General features: G+C 44.2%; 1 protein-coding gene across 2 annotated transcripts in view; it reads left to right on the top strand.

Annotated features, from left to right (window-relative positions):
* The window catches only part of LOC139312035 (zinc finger protein 268-like), a 26,888-nt gene extending 11,895 nt beyond the window's left edge, over positions 1-14,993 (top strand). The window contains exons 2-4 of one of the 2 annotated variants that reach the window (XM_070936559.1): positions 1,643-3,729; positions 12,584-12,587; positions 14,002-14,993. In XM_070936559.1, the coding sequence (XP_070792660.1) occupies positions 1,956-3,729; positions 12,584-12,587; positions 14,002-14,917 (2,694 nt within the window). In that variant the 5' untranslated portion in view covers positions 1,643-1,955 and the 3' untranslated portion in view covers positions 14,918-14,993. Of the gene's footprint in view, positions 1-1,642; positions 4,500-12,583; positions 12,588-14,001 lie in introns of those variants that run through there. The other variant, XM_070936558.1, reaches the window with a different exon arrangement.

Genomic DNA, 14,993 nt, shown 5'->3' with positions numbered 1-14,993 from the left:
CAGGTCACTAGCTTTATGTTTTACATCATTAGAAATAGTTCAGTCCAAATTCATTAGATCAATTCCCCAGATGACACCTTGTGTCTCAAATGCACTTTTGCTCCTGGAGACAGGATTGATAAAAGTTGAAGCAAGAATCTGTATAGCATCCTTAAATCTCTGGCTAAAGCTTAACTTCTTTCCACAACGTCTTGCTCCGTTAATCCTCCAAGACAAATTCTCTTCATCATGGATCAAGGCTGTCGAGTCCAACCTTGCCAAATTAGGCTTCTCCCCAGCTTTAATACTCAAGATGGACTATTATCTAACAAGACAAACCTTGCGACAAAGAGGACATTGAGAGGCAGGTGGATTTGGGGAAAGCTCCGCTGTTTCTGGCTCCAGATGCCATTAGATGTGTTGTTGCTCCTGCCAGCTATCTTAGTCAATTGGAATGAGCAATAGTGGTATTGTGTTGGACTTGGCTGATCATATTTTTCAGTGTATCCCTTTTTTCTTGAGTTGTTTTCCCCTTCAGGATTTTTATCCATGAAATTTTATCTCTCTGAGTTTGTTAAAATCAGCTCTTCTAAAGTTTAAGACATTGATTGGATTATATTCTATTGCTTGTGTTTGCATTGTATTGAATTCCAGTATGACGTGGTCACTTTCACCCAAGGTTCCAGCACCTTCAACCCCTCCTATCACTTCTTCTCTATTAATAAGAATTAGGTCCAGTATAGTTTTTCCTCTAGTTCCCTCCTCTACTCTTTGGATGACAAAGTTGTCAGCTAAGTTGGTTAGGAATCTGCTCGATCTCCCACTTGCTGCTGAGTTTGTCTCCCAGTTGGTATCAGGGCAGTTAAAGTCTCCTGTTACTACTGTGGTATGTTTCCTACATACAATTGTTAATTGACTAGCAAAGAGTCCGTCTATTTCTTCCGCTTGGTTGCTTGGCCTGTAGTATATTTCTACAACAATGTCATTTTTCTTTCCTTTTATATTGGCCCATATAGATTCTAGGAGGTTTTCATCCTTGGTATTGTGTATTTCTGTAGCGATGTAGTGAACTTTTATATATAATGCAACTCCACCTCCTCTTTTGTTAGATTTGTTTCTCTTGAATACTTTGTATCCCTCTATCAGGACATTCCAGACATGAGTTTTATCCCACCAAGTTTCAATAATGGCAACTATATCATATCTGCCTTCATGTACTAATACTTCAAGTTCCCCCTGTTTGTTCCCTAAACTTTCAGCATTAGTGTATGGGTGTTCCTTCTGTTAATGCTCACATACTGTACCGATTTCATTATGTAGACAGAAAATACACATGGATTGTCTACATACATACATATGGTACACACAGATAGAGGGGTGTGTTTCTGTATTTTTTTTGAGCATATGTGTATCCGTGTTCCTATCCTCAGTATTTCCAGGTACTTTGCAGTCCTGACAATCTGTGATTTGCATGAGTTAACAATAGAATTGTTGTGAATATTTGAACTCATTCTTTTATGTGTTATAGTGAATGGCAGCGGTTAATCTGGCAGTTTGGCCATGTTTGCTTTTTCATTGTTATGTATGCTTTTTTCTTGTTTTCACATCTTGCAACCGTATTATAAAGAGTAATTAAAGTATCTCTTTTATGTGAATCTTATAGGCAAAGGAAATGCCAAGAAGAGCCTTCTGGACAACAGAGAATCAGAAGCAGCTTTAAAAAGGAAAGCAAATCTGGAACATCTGGTACAAGTCTTTTCCCTTTCCTCCAGAATACCAGAAAACTCTTCTCCTTCCCCAGCCATTAAAAGACAAGAGAGAGAAAAATAGGAAAAGAGTTTTCCGCCAATAAACAATTATTATATGCGGAACTCAAGGAAACATTATATGAAAAATAAAGGTGGAACATTTCCTGATTCAGAAAAAGAGGAAATATCTAGAAGTCTGTGGGGAGGAAGAGCTCATTCCAGACAATAATGCAGTTCTCACCCTGTGAGGAAACAAACAGCTTGAACCATCCAAGAAGAGATCACAAATCAGTGGCAGAAAAGCTCCACAGATATGTATATTGTGAGAAAAGCACAGATTGCAAATCAGAGCTGATTATGCATCAGAGGATCCACACTGGTAAAAACCCATACAAATGCCCCGAATGTGGCAAAGTCTTTCGGTACACTTCCCAACTTATTCAGCATAAAAGAACCCATACTGGAGAAAACCCCTATCAGTGCTCACAGTGTCCCAAAAAGTTTAGTAAGCATGCCAACCTGGTGATCCACCAGAGGACACACAGCGGAGAGAAACCATATGAGTGTTCGGATTGTTGGAAAAGTTTTAATAATAATTCTAACCTTGTGAAACAGCACAGGACTCACACAGCAGAGAAACCGTATGAGTGTGTATACTGTGGGAAAAGTTTCAGTCAGAACTCTTACCTGGTGATACACCAAAGGACTCACACGGGCGAGAAACCATATAAATGTTCGGATTGTGGGAAATGTTTCAACAATAACTCTAACTTTGTGAAACACCAAAGGACTCACACAGGGGAGAAACCATATGAGTGTTCGGATTGTGGGAAATATTTCAGTAAGAATTCCAATCTGGTGATACACCAGAGGACTCACACTGGGGAGAGACCGTATGAGTGTCCAGATTGTGGGAAAAGTTTCAATAATTATTCTAACTTTGTGAAACACCAGAGAACTCACACAGGAGAGAAACCATATGAGTGTCTATACTGTGGGAAAACTTTCAGTAGGAGTTCCAACCTGGTGATACACCAGAGGACTCACACAGGCGAGAAACCATATGAGTGTCCGGATTGTGGGAAAAGTTTCAGTCAGAATTCTTATCTGGTGATACACCAGAGGACTCACACAGGCGAGCAACCATATGAGTGTCCGGATTGTGGGAAAAGTTTCCAGCAGAATTCCAAACTGGTCATACACCAGAGGACTCACACAGGAGAGAAACCATGTGAGTGTCCAGAGTGTGGGAAAGCTTTTAGTTGGAATTCTGACCTAGTGAGACACCAGAGGATCCACACAGGAGAGAAACCATATGAGTGTCCAGTTTGTGGGAAAAGTTTCAGTTGGAATTCTGACCTAGTGAGACACCAGAGAACTCACACAGAAGAGAAACCATATGAATGTCCAGTTTGTGGGAAAAGTTTCAATCATAATTGTAACCTTTTGCAACACCAAAGTACTCACACAGGAGAGAAACCATATGAGTGTGCAGATTGTGGGAAAGCTTTCAGTTGGAATTCTGACCTGGTGAAACATCAGAGGACTCACACAGGAGAGAAACCATATGTATGTACAGATTGTGGGAAAAGCTTTAGTCATAATTCCTACTTGATTATACACCAGAGAACTCACACTGGGGAGAAACCGTATGAGTGTCCAGATTGTGAGAAAAGTTTCAGTAATAATTCTAACCTTCTGAAACACCAGAGGACTCACACAGGAGAGAAACCATATGAGTGTCTATACTGTGGGAAAAGTTTCAGTCAGAACTGTAGCCTGGTGATACACCAGAGGACTCACACAGGCGAGAAACCGTATGAGTGTCCGGATTGTGGGAAAAGTTTCCAGCAGAATTCCAATCTGGTCATGCACCAGAGGACTCACACGGGACAGAAACTGTATGAGTGTCCAGACTGTGGGAAAAGTTTTAGTCGAAATTCCAACCTACTGATACACCAGAGGACTCACACAGGCGAGAAACCATTTGAGTGTCCAGATTGTCAGAAATGTTTCAGTCGTAATTCTGCCCTAGTGTCGCACATGGGGACTCACACAGGAGAGAAACCATATGAGTGTCCAAATTTTGGGAAAGCATTCAGTTGGAATTCTGACCTGGTGAGACACCAGAGGATTCACACAGGATGAGTTACTGGATTGTGGGAAAAGTTTCAGTTGGAATTCCCACCTCGTGGAATAATAAAGAATGCGGCCGCGTGGGTGGTTATGGGTGCAACTCGTTGCGCCCACATGACACCCCTCCTGCGCGAGCTGCACTGGCTCCCAGTGGTCTTCTGGGTGCGATTCAAGGTGTTGGTTACCACCTTTAAAGTGCTCCATGGCATAGGATAGGGTACCTTCGAGACCGACTTCTGCCACCAATAGCCTCCCACCGACCAGTCCGCTCCCACAGAGAGGGTCTCTTCAGGGTGCCATCGGCGAAGTTATGTCGGCTGGCGACACCCAGGGGGAGGGCCTTCTCTGTGGGAGCCCCAGCCTGTGGAATGAACTGCCCCCGGAAATACGTAAGATCTCCGACCTCCGGGTGTTTCGCTGCGCACTGAAGACCCTGTTGTTCCGCCAGGCCGGGCTATTAACATAACGATTTTAAATTGGGATATTTTAAATTTCTGGGATTTTAATTGGAGCCTAATTATTTAATGATTTTAAATTTTAATTGTTGTTTTGTTCTGTGTTTTTCAATAGGCTGTACATCGCCCTGAGTCCTTCAGGAGAAGGGCGGTATAGAAATAAAATTATTATTATTATTATTATTATTATTATTATTATTATTATTATTATTATTATTATTATTATTATTATTATTATTATTATTATGGAACTGACACAGAAGAGGAGCCCTTCGAATGTCCCAATTGTGTGAAAGCCAAGTTTATTTAGACATGAGAGACTCAACCAGAAGAAATGTTCAGACACAAGAGGATTTGCTTTCAAAAATCAATGAATCAGTAAATGAAAATTAGGATTTCAACAACAGTTTTCTGAAAGCGTAATAAGAAAGTAAATATAACTATGTATAATAAGAATATTCCTAAGGCCTCAAAACGATTCTTCTTGTATCCATTTTGATAGGAGGCCTGGAGGTGTAGTGGTTAGAATGTAGTATTGTAAAGGCAACAACCATTTCAAGTTATTGGTAATTCTTGACTTACAATCATTCAATTAGTGACCATTCAAAGTTAGAACATTACTGAAACAAATGACTTATGACTCTTTTTCGAACTTAGGACCATTGCAGCGTCAACATTCAGATCCTTGGCTGCAATGATTGCAATGTCCTGGTGTCATGGGATCCCCTTTTGTGACCTTCTGACAAGCCAAATCAATGGGGAAGCCAGATTCATTTAATAAGTGTGTTACTAATTTAATTGCAGTGATTCTCTTAACAACTGTGGCAAGAAAGGTTGTAAAATGGGGCAAAACTCACTTAACACCTGTCTCGCTTAGTAACATAAATGTTGGGCTTAATTGTGGTTTTAAGTTTCTGCAGTATTCTGCAGTAATGTTTCTAAAGCTACATTATTTCATGAGAGCCATTCATTTCGTCATGATAGGTTTCAATTGCCCCTCAGACTGAACTGTTTGCTATAGTTAATTCATGAATTTAGGGACTTGGCATGTGAGTTAGTGAGATGGATGACATACTAATTTAATTAGTAAATAAATGTGAATATACTTAGGATGCAGACAGACAGATGCACATTAAGTATTATTTTGTGGTTCTTTGGTTGTTCGACTATATAATACAGTAGGCTTCAATGCCTTCATTTCATGTAAAATATAAATAAATAATAGTATATGGAAATGGGTGCTTTTTAATGAGCATGTTTTAAATATTTCTAGAAATTTCCACAAAGAAAGGTCTAAATAATGTCTGTTCCACTACAGTATAATTTTTAAGTGTTCTGCAGGGTTTTCTCACCTACACGTGAAATATTTCAATTGGTTTGTTTCACATTTGCTCATCTTCCAGATTCCTTGAACTTTGTATAGTTTATTTTCTGGAACACTTTGAGTCATATATCGTACTTCTTTTTTTATTCCCCGCTAACACTTTTGTCAAAAGAGAGAGAAAGGTAAGTCCTACTTGCTAAAATATGGACCTTCCATTCAGAATTGAATCTCCTTCGTGTAAGTCAAATCACACCATCCTGGTTCTTGGTTCTGTATAATATACCTCCTTCAAGTCATAGAAATAAAAGATCTCTATCTGGCTTTCCAAAGTGAGAATGGGTTTTCCTGTGAAATATGAAAAAAGATGAAAGAATTCCAGGTGAGTGGTGCGGTGGAGCTCTCACCTCACCATCAGGAGGCTGTGACTTCGATCCTAGGTAGATATTTCTTTCTTCTGTCCAAATGAGACTATATCTCTGCATTGGTGACAGGAAGGGCATCCGGCCAGTAAACCCTCAGCTCCATTCAGTTTTCCTGACTCCCCATCTCAAGGTACCCATTACTGGGTCATTAAACAACGAAGAAGAAGATAAAAGAATTCCGGATCAATTGATAGATTTGGGAGCTCTAATAACTGCAAGCCCTGCATTTTGGGGAACAGAGACAACCCAATAGCCGGGTTGGTTGGTATCAGGGAATTATGCAGCTGGTGTCCAAATTAAGACAGAGATGCTGACAGTAGTTTTATATAAATCTAGTTAGTATCTATATTTAGAGCAAACAAGGTAGGCACATCACTACATCCTGAGGTAAATCGTCAGGTAAATCTCAGAACAGCATACAGAGCACACAGAAGAAAAAGGCGGGAAAAAAGGGAAAGGCCCCCTTTACACCCAGCAACCAATCATAATGTAGACAGCCTCATGCAGGAGCCCACACTCTTCAACCAATCAACTGTCACTGGGTGTTCTGGTCTACTGTGCACTTCAATAAACTGGTTATTCCATTTCAACATCTTCCCCTCAGGTTGCCAAAACAACTAGACAAAAATATAGTTTCTTCCCCTGTGCCACCATTCTACTAAACAGCCAACTCCAACACCACTGCCTTCTGTCAAAAGATATTTACCCATGTGGTAGGCTGTATGGTATTATTCTCCTCCTCTTCTTATCCTCAAGTTTCCTACTACTTCTCCTACCAGTATATTATGTGATCAATTATTGTATCTTATGATTTATGATTGCCTTACGATGTATGACTATCACTTTGTATGTACACTGAAGCGTGTGCAGCAGAGACCATTTCCTTGTGTGCCCAAAGCACATTTTGCCAATAAAGAATTGTATTCTATTCTTTCCAATTTTTGATTACTGAATTGCTCTGAGTCTCTCTGCCTCCATTTTTACACCTTTCATTTTCCATAAAGATTTGTCCAATGGCTTGCTGAAATGCAAGTATACCATCTGCACAGCACTTGCTGATCTGGTAATTTAATTGCTTCAATCAAAAAAAGGCAATGAGGTTTGTTTGGCAAAACCTGTTTCTAACAAACCCATGCTGGCTTCTAGTAATCACCTTGCTTGTTTCTGGTGCTCACACATTCTCTGCTTGATTATATTTTTTCCAGGATTTTTCCAGATATTGATGTCAAAATGATTGGCCTATGCTAATGCTAATACTAATACTAATACTAATACTAATACTAATACTAATACTAATACTAATACTAATACTAATAATATACTATGACTTTCATTGTGTTATACCCTATACCCGTGATTGTGAACCTATGGTATGCATGCCAGAAGTGGCACACAGAGCCATGTTGCCAAGCACGCATGGCATTGCCCATTCGTTTTCTGGGTTTCCAGGGCACATATGTGCACCAGCCAGCTAGTCTGCTGGTTACTGGTGCACATACGCGTGCGATGATCAGCTGGCCTTAATGTCTTAACATTGGGGGGCACTGGCCATGCTGTCGTCACCCACATGCAGCCCAAGCACATCCATCCCTTGCCAGCCAGGAGCTCTGCGGCCAGTCGCTCTCCTGTGCCCGGCTGCCTGCCTGCCTGCATTGTCCCCGCCACCGCCACTGCGAGGAAAGACCCCAAAGCTGCGCTGCCTGGGATCCATGTGGGCTGCTGCAGGGAGAGGCCAGGTATGGCTGGCTGGATGCTGCCTGGAGCACGAGGCTGGCAGGAGCCGCCACCACTGCCTTTTAGCCGGTGCAAACAGCCTGCTGCCACAGCCTGCCACCGCCCTCTCTCTCCCACCAGCTGCTCCAGCCACTACCAGGGAAGTAGCAGCATGAGAACCACCGCCGGGGCGAGGGGGTGACGGCAACAATGGGCGGTTCGGGGGTTTCCTGTCTCCCCACCCGAGCGGGCTTCTGGTGCAGCCTCAGGCCTCCAGGGGGAGGGATTGAAGCCCCGGCCCGCTGCTCCTGGCGCTGCCATCCCCACACCCCCGGCAACAGTGGTTCTCATGCTGCCGCTACCCTGGCAGCACCAGAAGCAGCTGGCGGGGTAGAGAGGGCGGTGGCAGGCTGTGGCGGCAGGCCGTTCGCGCTGGCTAAGAGATAGAGGCTGCATCTGGAGCAGCCACGAGAAGGAGAAGCTGCCAGCGGGGAGGCAAACTGACCCAGGCTCCTCACACATGGAGACCCACCGGCGGGGGAACAGTCATGTAAGTAAGTAGTAAGAGGTGTGCCGGCCAGGAAGCAGTCATGTTCTCTGGTGGAAGAAGGTTGCACCAACCTTTGCTGGCGCAAACGGCCTGCCCGCCTCGCACTCCAGGCAGCATCCTGGCCGGCACGGCTCTTACCACTTACTGTGACCGCTTCTCTGCCAGTGGGTCTCCATGAGTGAGGAGCTGCGGTCTCCTCCGGTCCTCCTGGGGCAGCTCGCCTCCCTGCCAGTGGCTTCTTCTCCTGGCTGCTCCAGGAGCAGCCTCTGTCTCTTAGCTAGTGCAAACGGCCTGCTGCCACAGCCTGCCACCGCCCTCTCTGCCCCGCCAGCTGCTCCTGGTGCTGCCAGGGAAGTGGCAGCACGAGAACCGCTGTTGCCAGGGGTGAAGGGGTGGCAGTGGCAGGAGCAGCAAGCCAGGGCTTCCCTACCTCCCTCCCCCAGAGGCCTGGGGCTATGCCAGAAGCCCACTCAGGTGGGGAGACATGGAAGCCAAGCCCGGCCCGGCCTGCCCATCCTTACCACAATTGCCCCCTTGCCCCGATCAATCTGCTCCTTTCAGAAATTTGCTTTTCTTCCAACGCCAAGACTTGGATCCAGAGGACTGCAGACTGCCTCTGAGCACATGTAGAGTAGAAGACTCCGCTACACTTCAGGGCTGAATGCAGAAAAAGTCACCCCAAGGCAAGGGCTGAGTGACAGGAAGAAGCTGCTGCCGGCTCTGGACCTGGCAGCCCACAGGCTCATCCCAACCTTTACAAGCCGCTGTGGTAACTACACAGCCTCGCCAGCACACCAGAAAGGCCATCACATAGACACAGCAAGAATCGGTTGCCCTGCCTCAGAAACAGCCCTGCCTCAGAATAACGACTTTCTAGGCCCAAAATAGGGAAGGGGAGTCGTGTGCGCATGTGGGGGTGGGGGGGTTCGTATTGCATTATGGGTGCTGGCACCCACACACTTCTGGCACTCAACAACAAAATGGTTCGCCATCACTGCCCTGTATTATACCCTATGACTATCATTCAGTGTTGTACCTTATGATTCTTGATGAATATATCTTGTCCTTTTATGTACACTGAGAGCATATGGACCAAAGACAAATTCCATTCTGCTCTGCTCTGCTCTAGATAGGAAGATAGCATCTTCTACCTAGATCTGGTTTAGAAGCAGTGTGGGTGGGCACTTCAAGGTTTTTGTCTCATATTTCATTATTCTATTAATAGGATGAAACTGGAAATGATTTAGGGCTGCACATACGCCAATCGAAAACTGGCTGGAAGAATCTTCACCCGGCCCCACAGGAGGTGCACTTTCTCGGTCCCTGTTTGCAGGTCCTTCCCCACAAGGGCACCTTCCTTTGGTTTAGTTGCTCCAGGGGGGAGGAGTGCACTCCTGGGGCACCTGAAAGAAAAGGCGTGGGATAGATGGCCATAGAGAAAAGCTATCGACGTGCTCGGGGGGAGTCGGGTACGACTTGATGGCACAGAAGGAAGCGCGGAACCCATGAAAACATCTTGCAAACGCTTTAGAGTGGAAATGGAACGAGCGTGTTTTTCAGCCTTATGTCACTAGATGGCGCTCTACAGAGAAGCAATACTCGTGCCTAGAAAGCAGTGAATACATTACAGTAGTGGCATTGCTAGTCTACTGGGGGGGGGGGGGGTAAGAGGCTTGAGCTGGAAGGCGTTGAAACGATAGAACAGTGGATTGCTAGAGCGGATGTGGAGGAGAGGAGGCGAAGGGCAGAGGGACTTCCTCTTCCAACTGACCCACTGGAGGATAATGGAGCCTCTTGTGCTGCTTGGAGGGTGGAAGCGGCTCCTGGGAGGTGAGTGGAGGGAAGGTCGGAGGAGAAGCCAGGAGCAACTCGGGCCCTTTGGGTTCCTCCGCGGAGTATGAAGCAGAGGAAGCAAAGAGGCTGAAATACTTGGCTGCTGCTGCTGCTGCTTCATGTTCTTTCTCTCCCCAAATGTTTTCATCCTTTTGCTGCATGATTTCAAATTGGTGGCTGTGATTTTTCCAATGGGGGTAAATTGATAAATTTAAAGAAATCTTTATATATATTTCATATTTTTTAACCACGCATCTCCCTCACCTTCACGTAACACTTGATTCCTTTTATGGCATGTTGATTCATTTTCTGGACATGTTGTTTTCCTGGTGATTTTCCTGTGATGTCACACAGGACTCTCGTGCAAGTGGAAGTGCATGCATATATGCACTCTTGCCTGCCACTTGTGCAGCCCGGTGTTTGGGGACCACTGTCCTAGGTTAAAAATTTTGACCCCTATTGTCTAAGATTAACTGTATTATGTACACCGAGGATTCAACTTTAACAACAATAGAGGAATGGTTGGTGAAGATGATGGAATTTTCTGAGACAACTATATTGATTTCCTCAATTGGAGAAAAGACATTCTCTACATTCATTACTGATTTGAAGTTTGTTAGAGATTTATTATTTATTTATTTATTTATTTATTTATTTATTCATTCATTCATTCATTCATTCATTCATTCATTCATTCATTCATTCATTCAATTTATATACCGCCCTTCTCCTAGTGGACTCAGGGCGGTGCACAGCCAAAACTAAAATACATAACAATACAAAATTTAAAATTAATTAAAAGAATTATATACTTTGGCCCAAATTAAAACAGTGCGAATTAAAACCCATTAACAAATTAAAACTAAACAATTAATAACCATTAAAAACTAAAAAAGGGGGGCGGGGTTCACGCCAACCCTGCTTGCTGGAAAAGAAGAGTTTTGAGGGCTCGGCGAAAGACCCGAAGATCCGATATCCTTCTTATCTCCGGGGGCAAATCGTTCCAGAGGGCGGGGGCTGCCACAGAGAAGGCCCTCCCCCTGGGGGTCGCCAGCCGACATTGCCTGGCCGACGGCACCCTGAGGAGTCCCTCTCTGTGGGAGCGTACTGGACGGTGGGAGGCTATCGGCGGCAAGTTATCATTTACAGTTGTGATTATAAAAAAAAACCCAGGTAATAGAGTAAGAAGTAACTTTGTATTTCTAATTATAATTACTTCTTTGCCAGGTATCATTGGACAGGCTGAAATAAGCAGGGAAAGGCAGTACTTCATCTTAATTCCATGCCAATAAGGGTTTTCAAAGGCAAAATCAGCACCTTGAACTGGATCCGCAAGCAAACAGGCAACCAAGGCAGTTTTCGGAGCAGAGGTAAGACTATGACATGTGCTGCTTCAGAAACACACATAGCTTATCCAGCCACTACATGCTCCCCCACCTAAAACTCAAGGGAGCTCATGCAGAGTTTATTGAAGTCATCCAATATGCAGGTAACTAGGGCATGATTGTTCATAGCCAGGGTCTGCAGTTTCAGGAACAACCACAACTGGCTCTCAAGTGAATCAGTAATAAAAATGTTAGGATATAGACAATTTTTGATTTCCAGTGACAGCCAAACCTTGCTAAAATGCAGGAATCTTTAGATCAGCTTCCAGCCTGCAAACTAGTGACCTCCAAGTATTTTGCCCAAGCAGCCTAGGAATTCTCAAGGCTGAAATAGAAATTGGGAAGGCTGCTCTAGTGAGCAGAGAGCATAATAGACAAGAGAGTATCTCCTATCTAAATGTCATTGGAAACAACGTGGGAGACACTTTCAAGTTTTGTCCCGTATTATTGTATTAATAAGATGAAGATGGCAGGCTGTTAATCATTTAGGGCTGTGCCCCAAAACAAGAACTTCATGAACTTTTAGGAGCCAGGAAGCACCCAGCTAATCTGATGAAGCTAGAGCTCGGACGATCTAGCTATTGCTGGCTAGATGGCGCTCTATGGTTAGGCCATAAATGCGCCTGGATAGTTGCAAATACAGTAGCAAGCGCCTGTAGCTGAACTGAAAGGAATTGAGACCATAGAGTCGCGGATTGCTAGAGAGAATATGGAAAGGCAAAGCACTGAGAAACCTTGTCTTCCAGCTTCCTAATGGATGATAGCGATGGCTGTTGTACTTTTTCCTGGGTCCGTCTGCTGCTCTTCCAAACCTGACTCTGTCTGCAGCCAAACATTGGCCAATTTTCTTGCAGCGCTTGTTCAGGGAATCCCGGGAGTGGCAGCATATTGCATGCTTTTCATTCCAAGCAGCCCAGACTGGAAAACGCATGGCTGGGGTGGAACAGCGGTCCTTCATAACAAGCTCCTACCTGTTGCTGCTGCTGCAAGCCCAGCTCTGGCTGCTGGCATGCGATTGTCAGGGCAAGCTTTTCTAAGGTGGGTCATAGAGGAAACAGAGATGAGTTTGCCGGAGTACTGGACTTCCACCACTTGTGCGAGGAACCCAGGTTTGCAGCAACAGTTTGGAACTTGTTAAGAAGGATCGCTCCTACACAGCACACACGCACACATCTCACAGCGCCGGGACCTTCTGTAAGGAGGTGGCAGGAGGGGGGGCATCATAAAGGGACAGGCTGCAGCGGCTGCTTTCCGAGCAGCTCTGCTGCGAAGGGAGGCAGAAAAGTTTGGGCGAGTTGTCTCCTCCTTCTCGGCCTTAAATGTACACACAGAGCAAACAGACACACATCTCATGGCACCAGAGGGACTCACCCACGTGCCATCTCCTCGCAGAAGGTCCCAGGGTCATGAGGTATGTGTGTTTGCTCTGTGTGTACGTTTGAGGCCGAGAAGGAGGAGATAACTTGGCCAAATTTCCTGCCTCCCTTCGCAGCAAAGCTGCTTGGAAGGCAGCCACCGCACCCTGTTCCTTTATGATCCCCCTTCCCCTCCCCCCCTCCCCCCCCCAGCCACCTGGTTACAGTATATAGAGCGCTGGAATGTATGATCATAAAAATTTGCAGTGCTAAAAATCTGTGATTTGCATGAGTGAACAATAGAATTGTTGTGAATATTTGGTCTTTTATGTGTCATAATGAATGGCAGTGGTTAATCTAGCATTTTCACATGTTTCCTTTTTCATTGTTATGTATGATTATTTTTCTTGTTTTCACATCTTGCAACCATATTATAAAGAGTAATTAACATATCTCTTTTATGTGAATCTTATGGGCAAAGGAAATGCTAAGAGGAGCCTTCTGGATGGCAAAGAATCAGAAGCAGCTTTAAAAAGGAAAGCGAATCTGAAACATCTGGTAAACGTCTTTTCCCTTTCCTCCAGAATACCACAAAACTCTTCTCTTTCCCCAGCCAGTAAGAGACAAGAGAGAAAAAAAATAGGAAGAGTTTTACACTGATAAACAATTATTGTATGTGGAACTCAAGGAATCAGTATATAAAAAAATAAACGTGGAACATTTCCAGATTCAGAAAAAGAGGAAATATCTAGAAGTCTGTGAGGAGGAAGCACTCATTCCAGACAATAATGCAGGCCTTACTCTGTGAGGAAACAAACAGCTTGAAGACAAGATATTTGTGAAGCTTGAACCATTCAAGAAGAGATCACAAATATTTTTGACCTCCTCAAGAATCTTAAGAGTATCAGTGGCCGAAAAGCTCCACAGATATGCATATGGCGGGAAAAGCACAGATTGCATATCAGAGCTGATTATGCATCACACTGGTGAAAAACCATACAAATGCTCTGAATGTGGCAAAGTCTTTCGCTACACTTCCCAACTTACTGAGCATAAAATAACCCATACTGAAGAAAAGCCCTATGAGTCCCCACAGTTTAGCAAAAAGTTTAGTAAGCATGCCAACCTGCTGATACACAAGAGGACACACACCGGAGAGAAACCATATGAGTGTTCGGATTGTGGGAAATGTTTCAGTAAGAATTCCAACCTGGTGATACACCAAAGGACTCACACAGGAGAAAAACCATATGAGTGTCCAGATTGTGGGAAAAGCTTTAGTCATAATTCCTACTTGGTTATACACCAGAGAACTCACACTGGGGAGAAACCATATGAGTGTCCAGATTGTGGGAAAAGTTTCAATAATAATTCTAACCTTGTGAGACACCAGAGGACTCACACAGGAGAGAAACCATATGAGTGTCTCTACTGTGGGAAAAGCTTCAGTCAGAACTCTTGCCTGGTGATCCACCAGAGGACTCATACAGGCGAGAAACCATATGAGTGTCCAGATTGTGGGAAATGTTTCCAACAGAATTCCAATCTGGTCATACACCAGAGGACTCACACAGGAGAGAAACCATATGAATGTTCAGATTGTGGGAAATGTTTCAGTAAGAATTCCAACTTGGTGATACATCAAAGCACTCACACAGGAGAGAAACCATATGTGTGTTTATACTGTGGGAAAAGTTTCAGTCTCAACTCTTACTTGGTGATACACAAGAGGACACACACCGGAGAGAAACTATATGAGTGTCCAGTTTGTGGGAAAAGTTTCAATCAACATTGTAACCTTGTGCAACACCAAAGTACTCACACAGGAGAGAAGCCATATGAGTGTCCAGATTGTGGGAAAGCGTTCAGTTCGAATTCTGACCTGGCGAGACACCAGAGGACTCACACAGGAGAGAAACCGTATGAGTGTCCAGATTGTGGGAAAACCTTTAGTCGTAATTCCTACTTGGTTATACACCAGAGAACTCACACTGGGGAGAAACCTGTATTGTTGTAGAAAATGAGAGTCTGAAACACATTCCTGGGTCAGACAGATCCATTTATTTGCGCAAAGGTTCAGTGCTTTGTTTGAT

This window comes from Pituophis catenifer, unplaced genomic scaffold (assembly GCF_029215685.1).
Source record: "Pituophis catenifer annectens isolate HBS135680 unplaced genomic scaffold, rPitCat1.0.hap2 SCAF_2, whole genome shotgun sequence".
Taxonomy (NCBI): Eukaryota; Metazoa; Chordata; class Lepidosauria; order Squamata; family Colubridae; genus Pituophis; species Pituophis catenifer.
Note: the sequence above shows the minus strand (reverse complement) of the source record. Positions and strands in the feature narration are given on the sequence as shown.